We start from the raw sequence: 22,655 nt of genomic DNA on the forward strand, positions 1-22,655 counted from the left end.
CGGCCGATAATATCGGCAGTCCGATATTATCGGACATCTTTACATTTCAACTGTTCCACCGTCACAACATTCCTCTTAATCAGGACAAAAAAAGTAAGTTGTTTTTTGAACTGGAAAAATTCATGGTTTTCCCGAAATTCCAGGAATTTACCAATTACCATTTCTCAAACCAACATGTTACTACTTCCAACATATCTCGACCGATTTGAAAAATTCCAACACCAACCATTTCAACTCATTCAAGTTTTTTTTTTACCATTTTCAAAAAAATTCCCGCTTTTCCCGAAATTCCCAAATTTTGAAGAATGTCCCATTGAAATCAATGAGACATTCTTCAAAGATCCACAACTCCCACATTTTTCAACGCATTTCAACTGTTCCACCGTCAAAACATTTCTCTTAATCAGGACAAAAAAGTAAGTTATTTTTTGAACTGGAAAAATTCACGGTTTTCCCGAAATTCTGTAATACCATTTCTCAATTCAACATGTTACTACTTCAACATATCTCAACCGATTTGAAAAATTCCAACACCAACCATTTCAACTCATTCAGACCATTCAAGTTTGTTTTTTTAACATTTTCAAAAAAATTCCCGCTTTTCCCGAAATTCCCAAATTTTTGGGAAATTCCCATTGAAACCAATTCACGGTTTTCCCGAAATTCCATAATACCATTTCTCAATCCAACATGTTACTACTTCCAACATTTCTCGACCGATTTGAAAAATTCCAACACCAACCATTTCAACTCATTCAGACCATTCAAGTTTTTTTTTTACCATTTTCAAAAAAAATCCCGCTTTTCCCGAAATTCCCAAATTTTGAAGAATGTCCCATTGAAATCAATGAGACATTCTTCAAAGTTCCACAACTCCAACATTTTTCAACGCATTTCAACTGTTCCACCGTCAAAACATTTCTCTTAATCAGGACAAAAAAGTAAGTTATTTTTTGAACTGGAAAAATTCACGGTTTTCCCGAAATTCTGTAATACCATTTCTCAATTCAACATGTTACTACTTCAACATTTCTCGACCGATTTGAAAAATTCCAACACCAACCATTTCAACTCATTCAGACCATTCAAGTTTTTTTTTTTAACATTTTCAAAAAAATTCCCGCTTTTCCCGAAATTCCCAAATTTTTGGGAAATTCCCATTGAAACCAATTCACGGTTTTCCCGAAATTCCATAATACCATTTCTCAATCCAACATGTTACTACATCCAACATTTCTCGACCGATTTGAAAAATTCCAACACCAACCATTTCAACTCATTCAGACCATTCAAGTTTTTTTTTTACTATTTTCAAAAAAATTCCCGCTTTTCCAAAAATTCCAAAATTTTGAAGAATGTCCCATTGAAATCAATGGAACATTCTTCAAAGTTCGACAACTCCCACATTTTTCAACGCATTTCAACTGTTCCACCGTCAAAACATTCCTTTTAATCAGGACAAAAAAGCAAGTTGTTTTTGAACTGGAAAAATTCACGGTTTTCCCGAAATTCCGTAATACAAATTCTCAATTCAACATGTTACTACTTCAACATTTCTCGACCGATTTGAAAAATTCCAACACCAACCATTTCAACTCATTCAGACATTAAAGGTTTTTTTTACCATTTTCAAAAAAATTCCCGCTTTTCCCGAAATTCCCAAATTTTGGGGAAATTCCCATTGAAGTCAATGGGACATTCTTCAAAGTTCCACAACTCCCACATTTTTCAACGCATTTCAACTGTTCCACCGTCAAAACATTCCTCTTAATCAGGACAAAAAAGTAAGTTATTTTTTGAACTGGAAAAATTCACGGTTTTCCCGAAATTCTGTAATACCATTTCTCAATTCAACATGTTACTACTTCAACATATCTCGACCGATTTGAAAAATTCCAACACCAACCATTTCAACTCATTCAGACCATTCAAGTTTTGTTTTTTTTAACATTTTCAAAAAAATTCCTGCTTTTCCCGAAATTCACACATTTTTGGGAATTTCCCATTGAAATCAATTCACGGTTTTCCCGAAATTCCAGGAATTCCATAATACCATTTCTCAATCCAACATGTTACTACTTCCAACATTTCTCGACCGATTTGAAACATTCGAACACCAACCATTTCAACTCATTCAGACCATTCAAGTTTTTTTTTTTTTAACATTTTCAAAAAAATTCCCGCTTTTCCCGAAATTCCCAAATTTTGGGGAAATTCCCATTGAAGTCAATGGGACATTCTTCAAAGTTCCACAACTCGCACATTTTTCAACGCATTTCAACTGTTCCACCGTCAAAACATTCCTCTTAATCAGGACAAAAAAGTAAGTTGTTTTTTGAACTGGAAAAATTCACGGTTTTCCCGAAATTCCGTAATACAAATTCTCAATTCAACGTTACTACTTCAACATATCCCGACTGATTTGAAAAATTCGAACACCAACCATTTCAACTCATTCAGACCATTCAAGTTTTTTTTTTTAACATTTTCAAAAAAATTCCCGCTTTTCCCGAAATTCCCAAATTTTGGGGAAATTCCCATTGAAATCAATGGGACATTCTTCAAAGATCCACAACTCCCACATTTTTCAACGCATTTCAACTGTTCCACCGTCAAAACATTCCTCTTAATCAGGACAAAAAAGGAAGTTGTTTTTTGAACTGGAAAAATTCACGGTTTTTCCCGAAATGCCAGGAATTCCGTAATACAATTTCTCAATTCAACATGTTACTACTTCAACATTTCTCGACCGATTTGAAAAATTCCAACACCAACCATTTCAACTCATTCAAGTTTTTGTTTTTACCTTTTTTTTTTTTTTTTTAAATTCCCGCTTTTCCGGAAATTCCCAAATTTTTGGGAACGTCCCATTGAAATCAATGGGACGTTCTTCAAAGTTCCACAACTCCCACATTTTTCATCTGATTCAAACTGTTCCAACTTCAAAATATTCAGCCTGTTTGAGAATTGTGTGCTCTACTTCAACAATTCTAAACATTTTTTCCAGGATTTCAGTTCAACTTCAGCATTGGAGCATTCACACGCAATTCCTTCAGGAATTGCCTCATCGAGTTGTTTTGTCTTGTTAATAAAAATAAGTTCCCCCTTGTTGGATATACAGTATTGTATAGCACTTTTTATTCTGTTCAAAGTGTTTAAACCTTCACTAAAATAGGGACTTTTGTCGAGGCTGGAACCAATTATTCATATTTTGGTGAAATTTGCTTCACTATACAAACTTTTATATTTTCGAAGCCTGTTCAAAAACCGCATTAAGGTAGGTTCCACTGTACTTTATTACATGTAAAAAAAAATGGACCTATTAGTTTTCAACTGCTTGGTTGAAATATTGTCTTGGTTTACACTTCCTGTTTAGACGCTGACTCGTCACACACATACTGTACCTTTCGTCGTTCCACTGTCTCAGTCGGCTCTGGGCACTGTTGGAATGGCTCATGCCGCCCACGCTGAGCCGCTCCATGCTGCGATAGTGCGACTGCTGGCCGCACGCCGGCGGCGCCGTGTGGCCCGAGGACAGGCGGTCGGGATTGAGCTTCCGCCGGAGCTGCTGGAGCTCCTGCTCGTACATCTGCCTCTGCCGCTCCAGAGCCGAGCGCTTCTCCTCCTCGTGCTGCCTCTCCAGGGACTGCAGGATGCTCTGCATGGGGTCTGGCAGGACAAAAAAACCACGATGTAAAAATAATCTCAAAATGATTCAGAAGTTAAAACCCAAAAGGCACGCTCACCCGTGACATATGGAACCAGAACGACTCTAACTAAGACCGGAAATAATCCATAAAATCAAAGAAATTGAAGTAACATGGAATAAAATGTGTCATTTAATGAATGTGATCGCCCCTCTTGCAAGTAATTAATGATAGCCACAACCTTATACAAAATAAACAAAATTACCGTATTTTTCGGAGTATGAGTCGCTCCAGAGTATAAGTTGCACCGGCCGAAAATGCATAATGAAGAAGGAAAAAAACATATAAGTCGCATTTTTGGGGGAAATTTATTTGATAAAAGCAAACACCAAGAATAGACATTTGAAAGGCAATTTAAAATATATAAAGAATAGTGAGTCTGTGGTGGGCTCCCCTATTTCTGGGGCTGAGGTTGCTGAGGTAGTTAAAAAGCTCCTCGGTGGCAAGGCCCCAGGGGTAGATGAGATCCGCCCGGAGTTCCTTAAGGCTCTGGATGCTGTGGGGCTGTCTTGGTTGACAAGACTCTGCAGCATCGCGTGGACATCGGGGGCGGTACCTCTGAATTGGCAGACCGGGGTGGTGGTTCCTCTCTTTAAGAAGGGGAACCGGAGGGTGTGTTCTAACTATCGTGGGATCACACTCCTCAGCCTTCCCGGTAAGGTCTATTCAGGTGTACTGGAGAGGAGGCTACGCCGGATAGTCGAACCTCGGATTCAGGAGGAACAGTGTGGTTTTCGTCCTGGTCGTGGAACTGTGGACCAGCTCTATACTCTCGGCAGGGTCCTTGAGGGTGCATGGGAGTTTGCCCAACCAGTCTACATGTGTTTTGTGGACTTGGAGAAGGCATTCGACCGTGTCCCTCGGGAAGTCCTGTGGGGAGTGCTCAGAGAGTATGGGGTATCGGACTGTCTGATTGTTGCAGTCCGCTCCCTGTATGATCAGTGCCAGAGCTTGGTCCGCATTGCCGGTAGTAAGTCGGACACGTTTCCAGTGAGGGTTGGACTCCGCCAAGGCTGCCCTTTGTCACCGATTCTGTTCATAACTTTTATGGACAGAATTTCTAGGCGCAGTCAAGGCATTGAGGGGATCTGGTTTGGTGGCTGCAGGATTAGGTCTCTGCTTTTTGCAGATGATGTGGTCCTGATGGCTTCATCTGGCCAGGATCTTCAGCTCTCACTGGATCGGTTCGCAGCCGAGTGTGAAGCGACTGGGATGAGAATCAGCACCTCCAAGTCCGAGTCCATGGTTCTCGCCCGGAAAAGGGTGAAGTGCCATCTCCGGGTTGGGGAGGAGATCTTGCCCCAAGTGGAGGAGTTCAAGTACCTCGGAGTCTTGTTCACGAGTGAGTGAAGAGTGGATCGTGAGATCGACAGGCGGATCGGTGCGGCGTCTTCAGTAATGCGGACGCTGTATCGATCCGTTGTGGTGAAGAAGGAGCTGAGCCGGAGGGCAAAGCTCTCAATTTACCGGTCGATCTACGTTCCCATCCTCACCTATGGTCATGAGCTTTGGGTTATGACCGAAAGGACAAGATCACGGGTACAAGCGGCTGAAATGAGTTTCCTCCGCCGGGTGGCGGGGCTCTCCCTTAGAGATTGGGTGAGAAGCTCTGTCATCCGGGGGGAGCTCAAAGTAAAGCCGCTGCTCCTCCACATGGAGAGGAGCCAGATGAGGTGGTTCGGGCATCTGGTCAGGATGCCACCTGAACGCCTCCCTAGGGAGGTGTTTAGGGCACGTCCGACCGGTAGGAGGCCGCGGGGAAGACCCAGGACACGTTGGGAAGACTATGTCTCCCGGCTGGCCTGGGAACGCCTCGGGGTCCCACAGGAAGAGCTGGACGAAGTGGCTGGGGAGAGGGAAGTCTGGGCTTCTCTGCTTAGGCTGCTGCCCCCGCGACCCGACCTCGGATAAGCGGAAGAAGATTGATGGATGGATGGATAAAGAATAGTGAACAACAGGCTGAATAAGTGTATGTTAAATGAGGCATAAATAACCAACTGGTATGTTAACGTAACATATTATAGTAAGAGTCATTCAAATAACTATAACATATAGAACATGCTATACGTGCTAATCGCTAAATCCCATGAAATCTTATACGTCTAGTCTCTTACGTGAATGAGCTCAATAATATTTTTTTATATTTTATGCTAATGTGTTAATAATTTCACACATAAGTCGCTCCTGAGTATAAGTCGCACCCCCGGCCAAACTATGAAAAATACTGCGACTTATAGTCCGAAAAATACGGTACTTGAAATAAGACGAATGTAGATATTAACAAAATACACACAGTAATCACAATTTAACCTCAGACTGAAAATAATCCACAAAGTCAGAGAAATTGCAGATGAACTAAGGGTGCCCAGAATTTCTCAACCGAGGGCCACAGACTGACAAATCAAAGGATGCGGGGGCCTTTGAAACTAGATTTTTTTTCAACATACTAGGAAATTGCAATTTTGCTCGAAATTTCATGTGAATGCTGAGGAGCCGGAGCCGAACTGAAATGCTAACAGTTAGCATGCTCGCCAGATAGCGTCAAGTAACCAAAATATATGGGCTAAAAAACTATGCTCACAGTACAATGCTAAAATGCTAACAGTGGCATTCTTAAAGTTTGCATGAGTGACATACTAAAATATATGACACTTAGGTGAATACCTGAGAAATTAGTAAAAATAAACAAAAGCTAGCATGCTAAAATGCTGACTGTGGCATCCGTCAAGTACCAAAATATTGGTATAGAGGTGTATACCTGAAAAATGTGTTCAAAATGCTAGCATGCTAACGTAAAGTACCAAAATATGACTGAAGTGTATACCTAAAAAATTCGCAAAAAAAAATAAAAATGGTAGCATACTAACATGAGCATGCTAACAGGTATCATTCGTCAAATAACAAAATATTTGACTCCGAAGCAAAATCAGCAATAAGCTAGCACGCTAGTATTAGAATGCTAACGTTCTCTCAATTGCTCTGTTGATTGCTATTCTGAATGTTGCTGGGTCCGGTTTGGTTTTGGAATTGGAATTGTATTATTATTAGAGATGTCCGATAATGGCTTTTTTTGCCGATATCCGATATTCCGATATTGTCCAACTTTTAATTACCGATTCCGATATCAACCGATATCACGGTTTTCCCGAAATGCCAGGAATTCCGTAATACCATTTCGACCGATTTGAAAAATTCCAACACCAACCATTTCAACTCATTCAAGTTTTTTTTTTTTTTTTTTTTACTTTACTTTTTTTTTTTTTTTAATTCCCGCTTTTCCGGAAATTCCCAAATTTTTGGGAACTTCCCATTGAAATCAATGGGACGTTCTTCAGAGTTCCACAACTCCCACATTTTTCATCTGATTCAAACTGTTCCAACTTTAAAATATTCCGCCTGTTTGAGAATTGTGTGCTCTACTTTAACAATTCTAAAAAAAAATTCCAGGATTTCAGTTCAACCGATACCAATATATACAGTCGTGGAATTAACACATTATTATGCCTAATTTTGTTGTGATGCCCCGCTGGATGCATTAAACAATGTAACAAGGTTTTCCAAAATAAAACAACTCAAGTTATGGAAAAAAATGGCAACATGGCACTGCCATATTTATTATTGAAGTCACAAAGTGCATTATTTTTTTTAACATGCCTCAAAACAGCAGCTTGGAATTTGGGACATGCTCTCCCGAAGAGAGCATGAGGAGGTTGAGGTGGGCGGGGTTGGGGAGGGCGGGGTTGAGTTAGGGGTCGTGGGGGGTAGGGGGTAGCGGGGCTGTATATTGTAGCGTCTTTTGCCGATATCCGATATTCCGATATTGTCCAACTCTTAATTACCGATTACGATATCAACCGATACCGATATATACAGTCGTGAAATTAACACATTATTATTCCTAATTTTGTTGTGATGCCCCGCTGGATGCATTAAACATTGTAACTTTACCATGAATTGATTAACGTGGACCCCGACTTAAACAAGTTGAAAAACTTACTCGGGTGTTACCATTTAGTGGTCAATTGTACGGAATATATTCTGTACTGTGCAATCTACTAATACAAGTTTAAATCAATCAATCAAAAACAAGGTTTTCCAAAATAAAAGAACAACTTCAACTCAAGTTATGGAAAAAAGTGCCAACATGGCACTGCCATATTTATTATTGAAGTCACAAAGTGTATATTGTAGGGTCCCGGAAGAGTTAGTGCTGCAAGGGGTTCTGGGTATTTGTTCTGTCGTGTTTATGTTGTGTTACGGTGCGGATGTTCTCCCGAAATGTGTTTGTCATTCTTGTTTGGTGTGGGTTCACAGTGTGGCGCATATTTGTAACAGTGTTAAAGTTGTTTATACGGCCACCCTCAGTGTGACCTGTATGGCTGTTGACCAAAAATGCCTTGTATTCACTTGTGTGTGTGAAAAGCCGTAGATATTATGTGATTGGGCCGGCCTTTAAGGTTTATTGGCACTCTGTACTTCTCCCTACGTCCGTGTACCACTTTTTAAAAAGTCATACATTTTACTTTTTGAAACCGATACCGATAATTTCCCATATTACATTTTAGAGCATTTATCGGCCGATAATATCGGCAGTCCAATATTATCGGACATCTCTAATTATTATGGTATTATTTTGTCGGATTGATTAATAAAAAAAGAAAGAAAAAAGAATGCTGTGACGTTAAAACATTAGCTACAAACCGCACCTGGCACACCCCTGAGATAAACAGAATTGATGGGTTATAACACGAATGCACAGTGTGAGCAGGGACCAGGGCAGGGAATCGAACCCAAAACCATCCAAAGTGACCACGCTGTTCGGCAGAAGAACTGTGGCGTACCGTTGTTGCCGAGAGCCTTCATCATGACTTCGGTCTGGGCGAACTCGTAGGAGAAGCTGACTTCGCTGGACACCTCACTGGCCGTGTCGCCGTCCGCGTCCAGTTGCTCGCTGCTCCCGCTCTTCTTCATCCCCCCGCCGTCACCCTCCTCATCCTCAGCGGCCCGCGTGCGCCGCTTGGGCAGATTTATCCTGAGAGGAAGCGGTACAGTTTCAGCGCGTGGCTTCATATCGCGTGGACGGACGGTTGGACGTGTGCTACCTGAAGAAGTGGTTGTTTCCCCAGAGGATGCGGTCGCCGTGGTGAAGCTGCAGCGCGGCGGTCACCGGGGATCCGTTTACACACGTCCTGCAAGAGGAGCGAGAAGGCGCCCGTTAATGATATTCACGGGGCAAACGCACGCTGATCGCCTTGTGCTGGTTACCGGGCGTTGGGGTAGGGGGTGAGGGTGACGGCGGTGTTGCCTGTGATGTCGATGACGCAGTGCTCGGCCTGGATGCCCATCCCGCACAGCTGGATGTCCTGGGAGTCTGCAGAGCCAACCTGGGTGTGGTCCTCCTGGTACACAACATTGAAGATTCAGTGCAACTCGTTCAAATTGGTCACGTTTGTGTCAACAGTTTGTCTCAAATTCTAGTATTCCGCGTGGTCCACCGTATTCGTCAACATAAATATTTGACAGCCAAAAGGGTCATTTCTAGGGCTCATCGAGAGAATGCCAAGAGTGTGCAAAGCAGTAATCAGAGCAAAGGGTAGCTATTTTGAAGAAACTAGAATATAAAACATGTTTTCAGTTATTTCACCTTTTTTTGTTAAGTACATAACTCCACATGTGTTCATCCATAGTTTTTATGCCTTCAGTCACAATCTACAATGTAAAAACAGTCTTGATCAAAAGTTTACATACACTTGTAAAGAACATCATGTCATGGCTGTCTTGAGTTTCCAATCATTTCTACAACTCATATTTCTTTGTGATAGAGTGATTGGAGCACATACTTGTTGGTCACAAAACACATTCATGAAGTTTGGTTCATGAGCAGCTCAAGTTTTTGTCACATGGACAAAGATAAGACCTTCTGGAAGAAAGTTCTGTGGTCAGATGAAACAAAAATGGAGTTGTTTGGCCACAATACTCAGCAATATGTTTGGAGGAGAAAAGGTGAGGCCTTTAATCCCAGGAACACCATCCTACCGTCAAGCATGGTGGTGGTAGTATTATGCTCTGGGCCTGTTTTGCTGCCAATGGAACTGGTGCTTTACAGAGAGTAAATGGGACAATGAAAAAAGGAGGATTACCTCCAAATTCTTCAGGACAAGCTAAAATCATCAGCCCGGAGGTTGGGTCTTGGGCGCAGTTGGGTGTTCCAACAGGACAATGACCCCAAACTAGGGGTGTAACGGTACGTGTATTTGTATTGAACCGTTTCGGTACGGGGGTTCCGGTTCGGTTCGGAGGTGTACTGAACGAGTTTCCACACGAACATATTAAGTACACTGTAAAAAAAAAGAAAGTTGAGAAAACGCACATTTTCAAGTTAACATGATGCAACAAGACTTTTGCGTTTTCTCAACTTTTGACTACTGCTGGCCAGACACTGTTTTGGTAGTTAAACATAGTGAAACCTTATTTCTGAGTCTGACTAACTTGAAAACTATAATTAGTCCAACAAAATATACCAAAACAGTGTCTGGCCAGCAGTAGTCAAAAGTTGAGAAAACGCAAAAATCTTGTTGCATCATGTTAACTTGAAAATTTGCGTTTTCTCAACTTTCTTTCTTTTTTTTACAGTGTAGCGTAACGCACGTTGTGTAAACAATGCACACCGAGGCACAACACATGGCATGCTAGCAGCTAACGGGCTACGATAGACTGACCATACGTCCTCTTTTCACCGGACATGTCCTCTTTTGCGGAGCTGTCAGGGCGGAGTTTCTTAAATGCCTCAAATGTCCGGCATTTTGAGTTGCGTGTATTTTCAATGCACGTTCAGGGTTAAGAAGGGGTTAAAAACAAAACAAATTGTGCGCGCAGCAGCATTGGTGAGGGAGGGGCAGAGATAGAGAGAGAGAGAGAGTTATGATAAATGTGCTCCATAGATTTAATATTTTGTCATGTTGTTGTCAATGTTGACTGAGTGGCCATACTTTTTTCTTTTGTAAATAAAAGTCATGCCTTTTGAAAAAAACTGGCCTACATTTATTTTTTCATCTTCATTTTAAATAAAAAAATAATCGGTAAAAGGGTAAAACAATCTATAGATTAACCGATTAATCGAAAAAATAATCTATAGATTAATCGATAGAAAAATAATCGTTAGCTGCAGCCTTACATTCAGGGTTAAGAAGGGGTTAAAAACAAAACAAATTGTGCCGTAGCAGCATTGGTGAGGAAGGGGCAGAGACAGAGAGAGAGAGAGAGTTATGATAAACGCGCATGCGTCGCCAGGTTCTGCTTTTGATCCATAGATTTATCACATTTAATTTTTTATTATCTATAGCAGGGGTGTCAAAAGTGTGCCATTTGCGGCCCACAGCTAATGTTTTAAAGGCACATTCTAAAAATACTATTCAAATAAACAAAAACATAACAAAAGTGAAATAAAAAAGCTTAAAGGTTAAATGTAATTTAGAAAAAGTTGCAATGTTGACTAATAAAACAAAGCTGTTTTTTTTTCTTTCAAACTGTCATTGCTCAAAACATAATGTTGAATCAAAATCAATGTTATTATGAATTATTGACCTATCCAAGGTTCCCATTACTTCACATCAAATATTACACTAAGAAAAATATTTTTGGTGGAAGATTTTGCAAATTTGGTAAATATATAACCCCAAAAATTTATATTTTGTTGTTTTCTTACTGTACCGAAAATGAACCGAACCGTGACCTCTAAACCGAGGTACGTACCGAACCGAAATTTTTGTGTACCGTTACACCCCTATTGTTTACTGTTTTTAATGCAACCTTGCTGCTGCCCTCTTGTCAATGACCCCAAACACACGTCAAATGACCCCAAACACACGTCAAAAGTGTTAAAAGAATTGGCTAAATCAGGCTAGAATGAAGGTTTTAGAATGGCCTTCCCAAAATCCTGACTTAAACGTGTGGACAATGCTGAAGAAACAAGTCCATGTCAGAAAACCAACAAATTTAGCTGAACTGCACCAATTTTGTGAAGAGGAGTGGTCAAAAATTCAACCAGAATCTTGCCAGAAGCTTGTGGATGGCTACCAAAAGTGCCTTATTGCAGTGAAACTTGCCAAGGGACATGTAAGCAAATATTAACATTGCTTTATGTATACTTTTGACCCAGCACATTTGCTCACATTTTCAGTAGATCCATAATAAATTCATAAAAGAAGCAAACTTCATGAATGTTTTTTGTGAACAACAAGTATGTGCTCCAATCACAAAGAAATAAGAGTTGTAGAAATGATTGGAAACTCAAGACAGCCATGACATGATGTTCTTTACAAGTGTATGTAAACTTTTGACCACCACTGTATATAGGATAGGACTTTATTGTCATTGCACAAGTACAACGAAACTATGTTTTCAGCACAAACCCGTTCAAGATTAGATAAACAAACAGTGTACAGGGTTACAGAACAGGAACATATATATATATATATGTATAATATATATGTATAATATATATATATATATATATATATATATATATTGTCGGAGGCAGATATTTACATATATCCGAATTTAAGTTGTACTTCTTTCATTTCTTAGTCATATTTGAAAACAGCTCGTGTTTTCCATTTCTTCTCTTGATGCTCTGTCAGCAAGTAAACTGTGTGTGTTAACCTTGAGTTCTTTGGAATGTATTATGGCTAGGGAGACGTTGTGCTTGTATTATGGCTAGGGAGGGGGAAGGAAAGAGGGGTTTTTGGCGTTGGGAAGACAGACCATTTTGGGAGGCGCAATAGAATGTTCTAGGGTTAGACTGGTCTCAAAATGTATATTGGCAAAGCTTTGAAAATATACAACAAAATACCTATTCTGTCTCTGGTGGTTTTTCAACTCAGCTTTAAGTGTCGTAAAGAGCTTGGGAGCGAATTGTGACTTGAATTCCCTGGGAGGAACAACTGGTCCAAAACGCAACAATATATATATATATATATATATATATATATATATATATATATATGCCAGCGCTCTAGTGTTTTTAGGCATCTACTGCAACAAATTGCAGTCTTTTCCAAGTCTGTTGAACTGAACTCCCGTTCCACCAGTTGAATAGCCCTGGTTTCTGTGGACATGTGTTGTAGTGTTATTAACGTCATCATAACCGCTAAGCAGCATGACACATCAACAGCAATCTAACTACTGTCTAATTACAGAGCAATAAAAAGGTGCAACATAGTGAGTTCCTGTTGAGGGCAAAGTAAGCTACAATATAAACAGGCGGAGGAGTATTAACCCAGCTGTTGCCACAGCAACTAACAAAATGCAAATCTTTTTTTTTAGATGGGTAGCCAGAGGAAATTAGATTTGTGCATTACACAATGGAGTCAAATATGACAAAGTTACCACAGCTGTTGAGTTACATAAGCGTGTAAGATACCAGGCGAAAAGACAAGAATCTAAATACAAATGTGCACAAATGGAAGAAAACCATGGGAAAAAACTCGAGATCCACCGATATCTTTTTTTCAAGGCCGATACCAATTAGTCAAGGAGGCCGATAACCGATATTTGGAGCTAAAAGTGAATGGTACGGTATTTTCCGGACCATAGGTCCGGAAAATAAATAAATTTATTTATTTATTTATTTTTTATACACTGTAGCACTTTGAGGTTGTTTACTCAATGTAAAGTGCTTTTTACAAATAAAATATATTATTATTATTATTATTATTATTATTATTATTATTATTATTATGTAGACCGCAAGGAAGTGTTTTACATTTAGAAAAAAAAATAAAATAAAAAAATAATAATATGACCCCATTAATGCGCCTTATAATGCGGTGCGCCTTTTGTGTGAAAATAGAGCTGAATAGACCCGCTCATCGGCAGTGCGCCTTATAGTCGGAAAATTACGCTATACGTCAGTAAACATCTGGACAAGCCTTTAAGTGTTTTTTTTAACATTAATTAAGCAATGGCAGTGGTTAAGCTACTTCTAAATCACTAATCCTCGCCTCCATGGCGACAAATAAAGTAAGTTTCTTTGTCGATACGGTGTGTATCATCCTACACACCGTAGGATGATACATTAGCTCACTGCTAACAGCAAGCTGGCACTCCTCAATGTAAACAAATGGGTGGATCTACACGACTGTAACGATACCAAGCACAAGAGCTGCGTCTCGATATTTTCTATTATCACAAAACCTTTTTGTAATTTTGTGTAAAGTATCCAAACAACAGAAGAATAAATGATTATTACATTTTAACAGCAGTGTAAATAGAACTAGAGATGTCCGATATTATCGGCCGATAAATGCTTTAAAATGTAATATCTGAAATTATCGGTATCGGTTTAAAAAAGTAAAATGTATGACTTTTTAAAACGCCGCTGTACGGAGTGGTATACAAACGTAAGGAAAAAAACAGAGCTCCAAAAAACCTTAAAGGCACTGCCTTTGCGTGCCGGCCCACTCACATAATATCTGCGGCTTTTCACACACACAAGTGAATGCAAGCATACTTGGTCAACAGCCATACAGGTCACACTGAGGGTGGCCGTATAAACAACTTTAACACTGTTACAAATATGCGCCACACTGTGAACCCACACCAAACAAGAATGACCAACACATTTCGGGAGAACATCCGCACCGTAACACAACATAAACACAACAGAACAAATACCCAGAACCCCTTGCAGCACTAACTCTCCCGGGACGCTACAATATACACCCCCCGCTACCCCTTACCCCCCCCCACCTCAACCTCCTCATGCTCTCTCAGGGAGAGCATGTCCCAAATTCCAGGCTGCTGTTTTGAGCATACCTGCCAACTTTTGAAATCAGAAAAACCTAAAATGATTATTAGCATTCAGACAGGTTAAAATGTTGCTAAAACCATCACTTTTCTATCAGTCACAGTGACTTTTCAAAACAAAAATATTACAGCAAAAATCATATGGGTTGATTGACATGTTTATTCTGTAAGCTAACTTCAATAGTTTGAATTATTTTGACAGTTAATGCCAGTTATCCTGTCAACCTTTCACAAGACTTCAATTTGTTAATTGAAAGTATAAACAGTATAAACACTTTTTACAGTAAACAAATGGTAAAACAGTACTAAACAATTCCATTAAAAAAAAAATTGGTGTCATTATTAACTTTCTGTCCAAGCTTGTATAATCTACTGCCTTGTTCAATTGTAAAAAATATTCTGTGCCTAAAATTCACATTTCTATCACAATTATCATACTGTAAACATGGTAAGCTAACTTCATTAAAATTAATAGTCCTGTCAATAGCATGGAATTACAATTCAAATGTAGTTTTTTTGTAAGCCTTTCAAAAGAATTCAAAATATGAAAAATTAATGCAAATTAATTTAAGCCATCAGACACTTGAAAAGTGGCACATCACATCTCTAATGTAATCATTTTAACTTTTCAACAGAAATAGCACTGCAAAAATATTAAGGACATACTTCTGTATTTTGGTAGTTATGCTGTCAACATTTAACAAGATTTCTTCAACTTGGACTTGAAAGCATAAATAGTATAAACACTTTTAACAGTACTAAACAATTCCAATAGATAACATTGGTGTCATTACCTTTTTGTGGCTAAAATCCAAATGTATTCTATCAGATTGATTTTTTGTTTTTTTTGTCCCAACGTGGTCTTTTACATCGCTAATTCCTCCGTGTCCGATCGAAAAATCTTGTCTGCACAAGGTGCAATTCGCGTAGTTTTCACCCTTTTTGGAACGGATAATTATTCCCGGATAGGCTTTTGAATATTCTTCACGGAATGACTGCAGTTTTCTTTTCGGTTTAAGACTCGTTTGCGATTTTTCTCCGGCTGATTCCATGATCGTTCGCTCGTTTGGAAACAATGGCAACTAACTGGTGCCTCGTGCTTGGCAGCGGTGCTATAAATAGCCTCGCACATGGCATTCGGAATGGCTCGATAGGAAGTTACGGGAAGCAGTGTCGATTGTCATTGTTGTTACGCGATTTCGTGAATAAAACTTTTAAAAAATAATATTTTTTAATTAATGAAAAACCATATTTTTTATCACTGCAACCGTAACCCGGAATAGGTTGATGAAAACCGTACTAATTACGGGAAAACCGGAGTAGTTGGCAGGTATGTTTGAGGCATGTTAAAAAAAATAATGCACTTTGTGACTTCAATAATAAATATGGCAGTGCTACGTTGTTTTTTTTTTCCATAACTTGAGTTGATTTATTTTGGAAAACCTTGTTACATTAGCGCCTTGCATGGCAGCTCCCGCCATCAGTGTGCGAATGGGTGAATGTGGAAATACTGTCAAAGCGCTTTGAGTACCTTGAAGGTAGAAAAGCGCTATACAAGTATAACCCATTTTAATGCATCCAGCGGGGCATCACAACAACATTAGGCATAATAATGTGTTAATTCCACAAATGTATGTATCGGTATCGGTTGATATCGGAATCGGTAATTAAGAGTTGGACAATATCGGAATATCGGATATCGGCAAAAAAGCCATTATCGGACATCTCTAGATAGAACATGTTAAAACAGAAAGTAAGCAGATATTAACAGTAAATGAACAAGTGGATTTAAAATCCATCATAATGTTGACAAAATAATAGGTAGATAAATGACAATATGTTACTGCATACTCAGCAGACTAATTAGTCTTTGTTTGCTTACTTACTACTAAAGGACAATTTGTCTAGAATGTTCACTATTTTATTTTATGAGAAACTTCTTCCTTGATTGCGCTAAGAAACATGTTTAATGTATCGCAAGAAATTCTGTTAAAAATAAAGCTGTCAGAATAATTGTATCTAGGTTATCACAAAACTTTGTGTTGCCATGAGTTCCCGGCGAGAAGACAAAAGCTGTCTTTGATCCTACCAAGAAGAATGCTTGTAAAACTCCACTGTGTAGGATGGGAAGCAACATGAAGGTGTTCTGTTTCTTTGATGTATTGCAATCCACAGAAAGATTATGTCTTGACCCGAAAACTACAAAGCGGAGAGAGAGCAGGACCAGACTCCCCTCCAGGCGACCTTTTCTTTGAATTCCTACTCAGTGGCCTAGTGGTTAGAGTGTCCGCCTTGAGATCGGTAGGTTGTGAGTTCAAAACCCCGGCCGAGTCATACCAAAGACTATAACAATGGGACCCATTACCTCCCTGCTTGGCACTCAGCATCAAGGGTTGGAATTGGGGGTTAAATCACCAAAAATGATTCCCGGGCGCGGCACCGCTGCTGCCCACTGCTCCCCTCACCTCCCAGGGGGTGAACAAGGGGATGGGTCAAATGCAGAGGACACATTTCACCACACCTAGTGTGTGTGTGACAATCATTGGGACTTTAACTTAACTTGTTTTACGACCTTTTCTTTGAACTGTTTTGTGACAAAGACGATGGCTGTTTACGACCCCCCTCCCTTAGAAACAGCTGTTGCCATGTAATCAGGGAATATCCAAATAAAAGAGGAGGCGTACAATCTTTCGTCAGAGGCGTGGAACACTCTACAAGGGTACAGGTGTACGCGTTTCTCCTCATTGAGCCAAATTTAATTCTGTCTCTGTTTAATTCCTTGCTTCTTGTCTTGTTTAATAGATGTCATCAGTGTTTGAACCTGACAAAAGCCAAAAATAAAAAATGTTTGGTGGTCCCCTTTGAAAAGTATGGAAATACTTTTTGGTACCGGTACCAAGATATTGGTATCGGGACAACCGGAGTCGACGTGCCATCGTGAGTCAGCGAGTGGACATAAACGGGTTCTGAGGTGTCACATGACATTCTTGCCAGGACATAGCAGTCACGTAGGCGTGTACTGACAGTGTGTGTGTGTACCTTGAGGTAGTACACCAGCAGCTCGTTGAGTGCCGGATCCGCGTTAAGGTTGACCAGGAAGCACTTATCATCGCCCACTTTGATTCCTGACGACTGCAGGGAAATGCCAAGACTCTCCAGCTGCTTCTGACGCTCCTGTGGAGAGCAGAGAGAGAACGTTCTGGCGCCTGCACTGCAAAAACTGAAATCTAAGTAAGATGAAATATCTCAAATAAGGGTGATATTTGCTTATTTTCTGTCTGATAAGATCATTCTTCTCACTAAGCAGATTTTATGTTAGAGTGTTTTACTTGTTTTAAGGGTTTTGGTCCTAAATGATCTCAGTAAGATATTACAGCTTGTTGCTGATTGATGACCTATATTGAGTAAAACATGCTTGAAACTAGAATATAAAGTGTTGCCAAGCTGTGTCATCAACACTCACAAGTATAAAACTACTTTTTTAAAGTAATAATTTCTTATTTCAAGCATGTAAAAAAAAACTCATGACTTTGACACAATTGTGTCTCATAATTAAAACAGATGACAGCCAAATGGACTTTGCTGTTTTATTTTCAATGAAACAATAGCAAATACGCACTCATATAGTAGTACAGTTGGCACAGTACAGTAAACTAACAGTTAATATTCAAACATTTAACATGTGACATTTCAAACTATTTTGAACAGAAATAGTTCATGCACATTCAGATTAATTCTTCAAAATTACAATGAAATTTTTTTTGGCCGGCACTAATTGACTGAAAGAGCACGCACTTGGCGCGATGATGTCATGTTATCCATGGAAAAATGCATTTTTAGACAATATGATTTGTCTGATCGGCTAGTAGACCCCGAGAGTAACAAGCGCTTGCCTTGTTGCCTTTCCATTAAGAACAATAAATTACTTTTAGTATATGTTTGCTGGTTTCAAGAAATGTAATGTCTAGTGCATATCATTATGTCAAGATAATGGCAAAATGTACTTAATTTAAGAATATTTTTCAACATTTTGAGCAAAAAGGTCTCTTTTTTTTCTACCAAGAAAAGTGCACTTGTCATACGTGCCAACCTTGAGACCTCCGATTTCGGGAGGTGGGGGGGTAGGGGGCGTGGTCGGGAGGGGGCGTGGTTGAGGGGGGCGTGGTTAAGAGGGGAGGAGTATATTGACAGCTAGAATTCACCAAGTCAAGTATTTCATACATATATATATATACATACGTACATATACACACACACACACACACACACACTATATATATATATATATATATATATATATATATATATATATATATATATATATATATATATATATATATATATATATATATATATACATACGTACTAGAGATGCGCGGTTTGCGGGCACAACCGCGGAGTCCGCGGATTATCCGCGGATCGGGCGGATGAAATTTAAAAAAATTTGATTTTATCCGCGGGTCGGGTCGGGTTGGGTCGGGCGGTTGAAATAAAAAAAAATTAGATTTTAAATAGATTCAGGCGGGTGGCAGTTAAACCAATTCGGAAATATATATACATAGTTAAATGTTGTTACCCACATACGAAAAACGAGCAGGCACCTGCTGCATATGCCACAACAGAAGAAAAAAAAAAAAAAAAGAGATGGACACTTTTACGGAGCGGAGAAGGCCCCCGACGCCTCGCCGGGGTCCGGGACCGAGGCCCCTTCCCCCAAGAGGGCCCCATCGGGAGCCGTAGCTGAGGCGATCCGCGAGAAGGGCCCGACGCACGTCCAGGGTCACCACCGCGCCCACCGCACCGACACCCCGCCTCATCCGCCTTCGCCGCGGCCGGCGTCACGCGCAGCAGGTAAGCAGCTTACCTGCCCGCCACCCCCGTGGCCGGGGGCGCGTAACAGGGGTCACTCCGCGCGCAGTGCGCTCACGAAAGGGGTGGGGCTCACCCTGGTTGATATAGAGAGCAGGACGGTGGCCATGGAAGTTGGAACCCGCTAAGGAGTGTGTAACAACCCACCTGCCGAATCAACTAGCCCTGAAAATGGATGGCGCTGGAGCGTCGGGACCATACCCGGCCGTCGCCGGCAGCGAGACGCGCTTGGAGGTGCGCTCAGCGCGGCTCCCATATGATTGCGCACTGGTGTGCGTCTGGGTCGTGACAGCGTGGCACGCGAATATCTGTGCTGCATTGGATCAGTCTCCTTTCTTTAACAGGCAAAAGCTTTATAACCTCACTAATGCCTTGCATCGTCTATATTAGATATATAACAACGGGCGGGTGCGGGCGGATGGCGGGCGGATGCGGTTCTGATCAAATGTTAGATCGGGTGGATTGCGGATGGTTGACGACTTTCTGATGCGGTTGCGGATGAAATAATTGCCTATCCGCGCATCTCTAATACGTACATATACACACATATATATATATATATATATATACATCCTGAAAGTATGCAAACAAAACTGTGTTTAGATAATTGATACTTCAAACTTGCATTAATAAATCTTAAGGAATATAACATAACTTGGCTTCTGAGAGCTTCAAAATGTAATGAATAAAATGCTAAAGTTGTTGATAAACAAGTAATTATTTTAATAATTAAATATGGTCATTTTAAATGAATTATTATGATCATTTAAAATTAATGATTTCAAATATGTTTATTTTAATGTATAATTCTATGGCTGCATGTAATAAGGAGTCAGAAAAAATAAATAAAAATACAATTCATTTGGATGTTTTTAGCAAAATATAGTAAACATTTATTTTTTTATTTTTTTAAATTAATAAATATATTTATTTTTAGGTAAGATAAACATAATAATACAATGCATCTCTGGTCTGGATGATTTAGTTCTTGTCACCCCTGTTGTCATAAAGAAAAGGCTGTCCTCACTCAGGTCCGCATGCTGGAGGCCACGCCCCCTCCAGCTCCGGCTGAAAATCGGGAGATTTTCGGGAGAATATTTGTCCCGGGAGGTTTTCCGGAGAGGCGCTGAATTTCGGGAGTCTCCCGGAAAATTCGGGAGGGTTGGCAAGTATGGCACTTGTTATTAGTGAGAATATACTTATTTTCAGGTATTTTTGGGTTCATTGAAGTTAGCTAATTAGGGCCCGCATGGCCCATTGCATAAGGACTCCCTTTGGGAGTCCTTATGCAATGGGACATAAGGACCTATTGAATTTGTAAGGTTTTATTATTATTCTTTCTTATTCCGCAGCTTTGCGCGGTACTTTGACCCTCTTAACATGCTTCAAAACTCACCAAATTTGACGCACACATAAATAAACTCGAACAAAACTCTTTGGTAAAAAAACCAAACCCCAAAACTCAAAATTGCGCTCTAGCGCCCCCTACAAAGTAAACTTTTTCTAACTCCCAGTACGAATGTCGTAGAGACATGAAACAAAAACCTCTATGTAGGTCTCACTTAGACTTAAATTTTATTAATTTATTTCCTCGGCCAAAAATCTACAGGAAGTTTGCTATTCCCCCTTCAACACTAAATTTTAGTAAAATCAGTCACTTTTGCCTTTTTGAGCTTTAATTTGACCCCCTTAACATGCTTCAAAGCTCACCAAACTGAACGCACACATCAGGACTGGCAAACATTGCGATCTACAAAAAAAACCTAACCCCAAATCTCAAAATTGTGCTCTAGAGCAATTTTTGAATAAAACCGAGAAAAAACTGCTCCTCGGAAGAATAAAATGACAAAACTGCCTGTAACTCCCACTGGGAAGGTCGGAGAGACATGAAACTGAAACCTTTCCGTAGGTCTCACTTAGACCTACATTTCATAAATTGACAACCCCCAGCAAAAATCTACAGGAAGTTTGCTTTTCCCCCTTCAAAACAACATTTTTGTAAAAACCGGTCACCTTCCTTCAAAATCTATCTCCTCTGAGCGCGTTTGTCGTTTAGGCTTCAAACTAACACAGGAGAGAGATTGAACCCTTGTGATTAAAACTACAGTAGCGCGTTTTTATAACTGCTCCAGTTTTGATTTTATGAGCCTTCAAAAAACCGCTGCGCTGATGCTGCTGCGCTGCTGTTTTTTTAAGATGGCTGCTTAAAAGCAGGAAGCACCAGCGTGCCCACACAATGCAGACAAGGTAGGTACACTAGACAAAAGTATTGGGACACTTGGGACTAAAACTTGACAAAAGTATTTGGACACTTAGGACTAACACCTGCCAAATACGCGGGCCCGACCAATGCTGCTTGCAGCTTTAATTTTACTTGTTTTGGAAAGTCTTGACAAGCCAAATTTTCTTGTTCTATTGGCAGATAATTTTGCTTAGTTCAAATAAGATACCCCTAATTTTTGCATTTTTTTTTTCTTGTTTTTGAACACTGACTTTTTGCAGTGTGACGGTCAAACGGCGGCGTCCGTGTCTCACCTGTGCAACCTCCTCCGTCTTGCGAAGCTTGTCCTCCCACGTGATGGTCATCTCTTGAATCAACTTCTCCGACTCCTCCAGACGCTCCTTGAGCTCGGGCGCTTTCAGCGACTAGATTGGAGAAGAACGGACCGGGATCAGAGAAGCGGCGAAGACGTTTTTTCCGGATCAAAGGAGCGGAGACTCGCCTCAGCTTGAGTCAGTTGTACTCGCAGCTTCTCCACTTCCTCCCGGAGCTCCCTGATGATGCGAGCGTTGGGGTCCTCGTTGACCACGGCGTGGTTGACGATGCTCTTCGCTCGGTCGGCGTAGCGCAGCGTGGACAGCGTTTCCTCGTAATTGTCCGCCGCCGGGCTCACGGTCGCCACCATGGCGGTGCGACTGTTTCCCCCCAGGCAATCCTGCGGGTCGGAGAGAGGCGGAGCGATAAGAGCGTGAAGACGAAAGGGAAAGCGAGCGTGTACCTTCAGCAGCCATGTCAGGACCGAGTCCCTGTAGGGAACAAACTTGTTCTTGTTCTTGGCTGTCCCTTGTTCTGCGAGGGCGGAGATCACCAGACCGAGGGTCGTCAGAGACCTGATAAGCACACAAACAATGTTGATGTGCAATTAACTGCTGACTGAGGACCTCAAAAAAAAAAGTCTGCAAAAAAGTCTGAACATCACAAAACTGAATTTGACAGGAAAATTATTGCAATTTTACAAGACGAAAGTTATATAAAAAAAAAGTCCCGTTTAA

The 22,655-nt window shown here is 40.4% G+C and overlaps 1 protein-coding gene across 4 annotated transcripts in view; it reads right to left on the reverse strand.

Moving 5' to 3' along the window:
* The window catches only part of kif13ba (kinesin family member 13Ba), a 173,563-nt gene that overhangs the window by 42,599 nt on the left and 108,309 nt on the right, over window positions 1-22,655 (reverse strand). For all 4 annotated transcript variants that reach the window (XM_061963691.1, XM_061963689.1, XM_061963692.1 and 1 more), the window contains exons 11-18: window positions 22,382-22,493; window positions 22,106-22,318; window positions 21,918-22,028; window positions 17,553-17,687; window positions 8,973-9,106; window positions 8,810-8,896; window positions 8,549-8,739; window positions 3,405-3,669 (exon numbers count right to left, since the gene is read on the reverse strand). In XM_061963691.1, coding sequence (XP_061819675.1) covers window positions 3,405-3,669; window positions 8,549-8,739; window positions 8,810-8,896; window positions 8,973-9,106; window positions 17,553-17,687; window positions 21,918-22,028; window positions 22,106-22,318; window positions 22,382-22,493 — 1,248 coding nt within the window. The remainder of the gene's footprint in view (window positions 1-3,404; window positions 3,670-8,548; window positions 8,740-8,809; window positions 8,897-8,972; window positions 9,107-17,552; window positions 17,688-21,917; window positions 22,029-22,105; window positions 22,319-22,381; window positions 22,494-22,655) is intronic.

This window comes from Nerophis lumbriciformis, linkage group LG06 (assembly GCF_033978685.3).
Source record: "Nerophis lumbriciformis linkage group LG06, RoL_Nlum_v2.1, whole genome shotgun sequence".
NCBI classification, from domain to species: Eukaryota; Metazoa; Chordata; class Actinopteri; order Syngnathiformes; family Syngnathidae; genus Nerophis; species Nerophis lumbriciformis.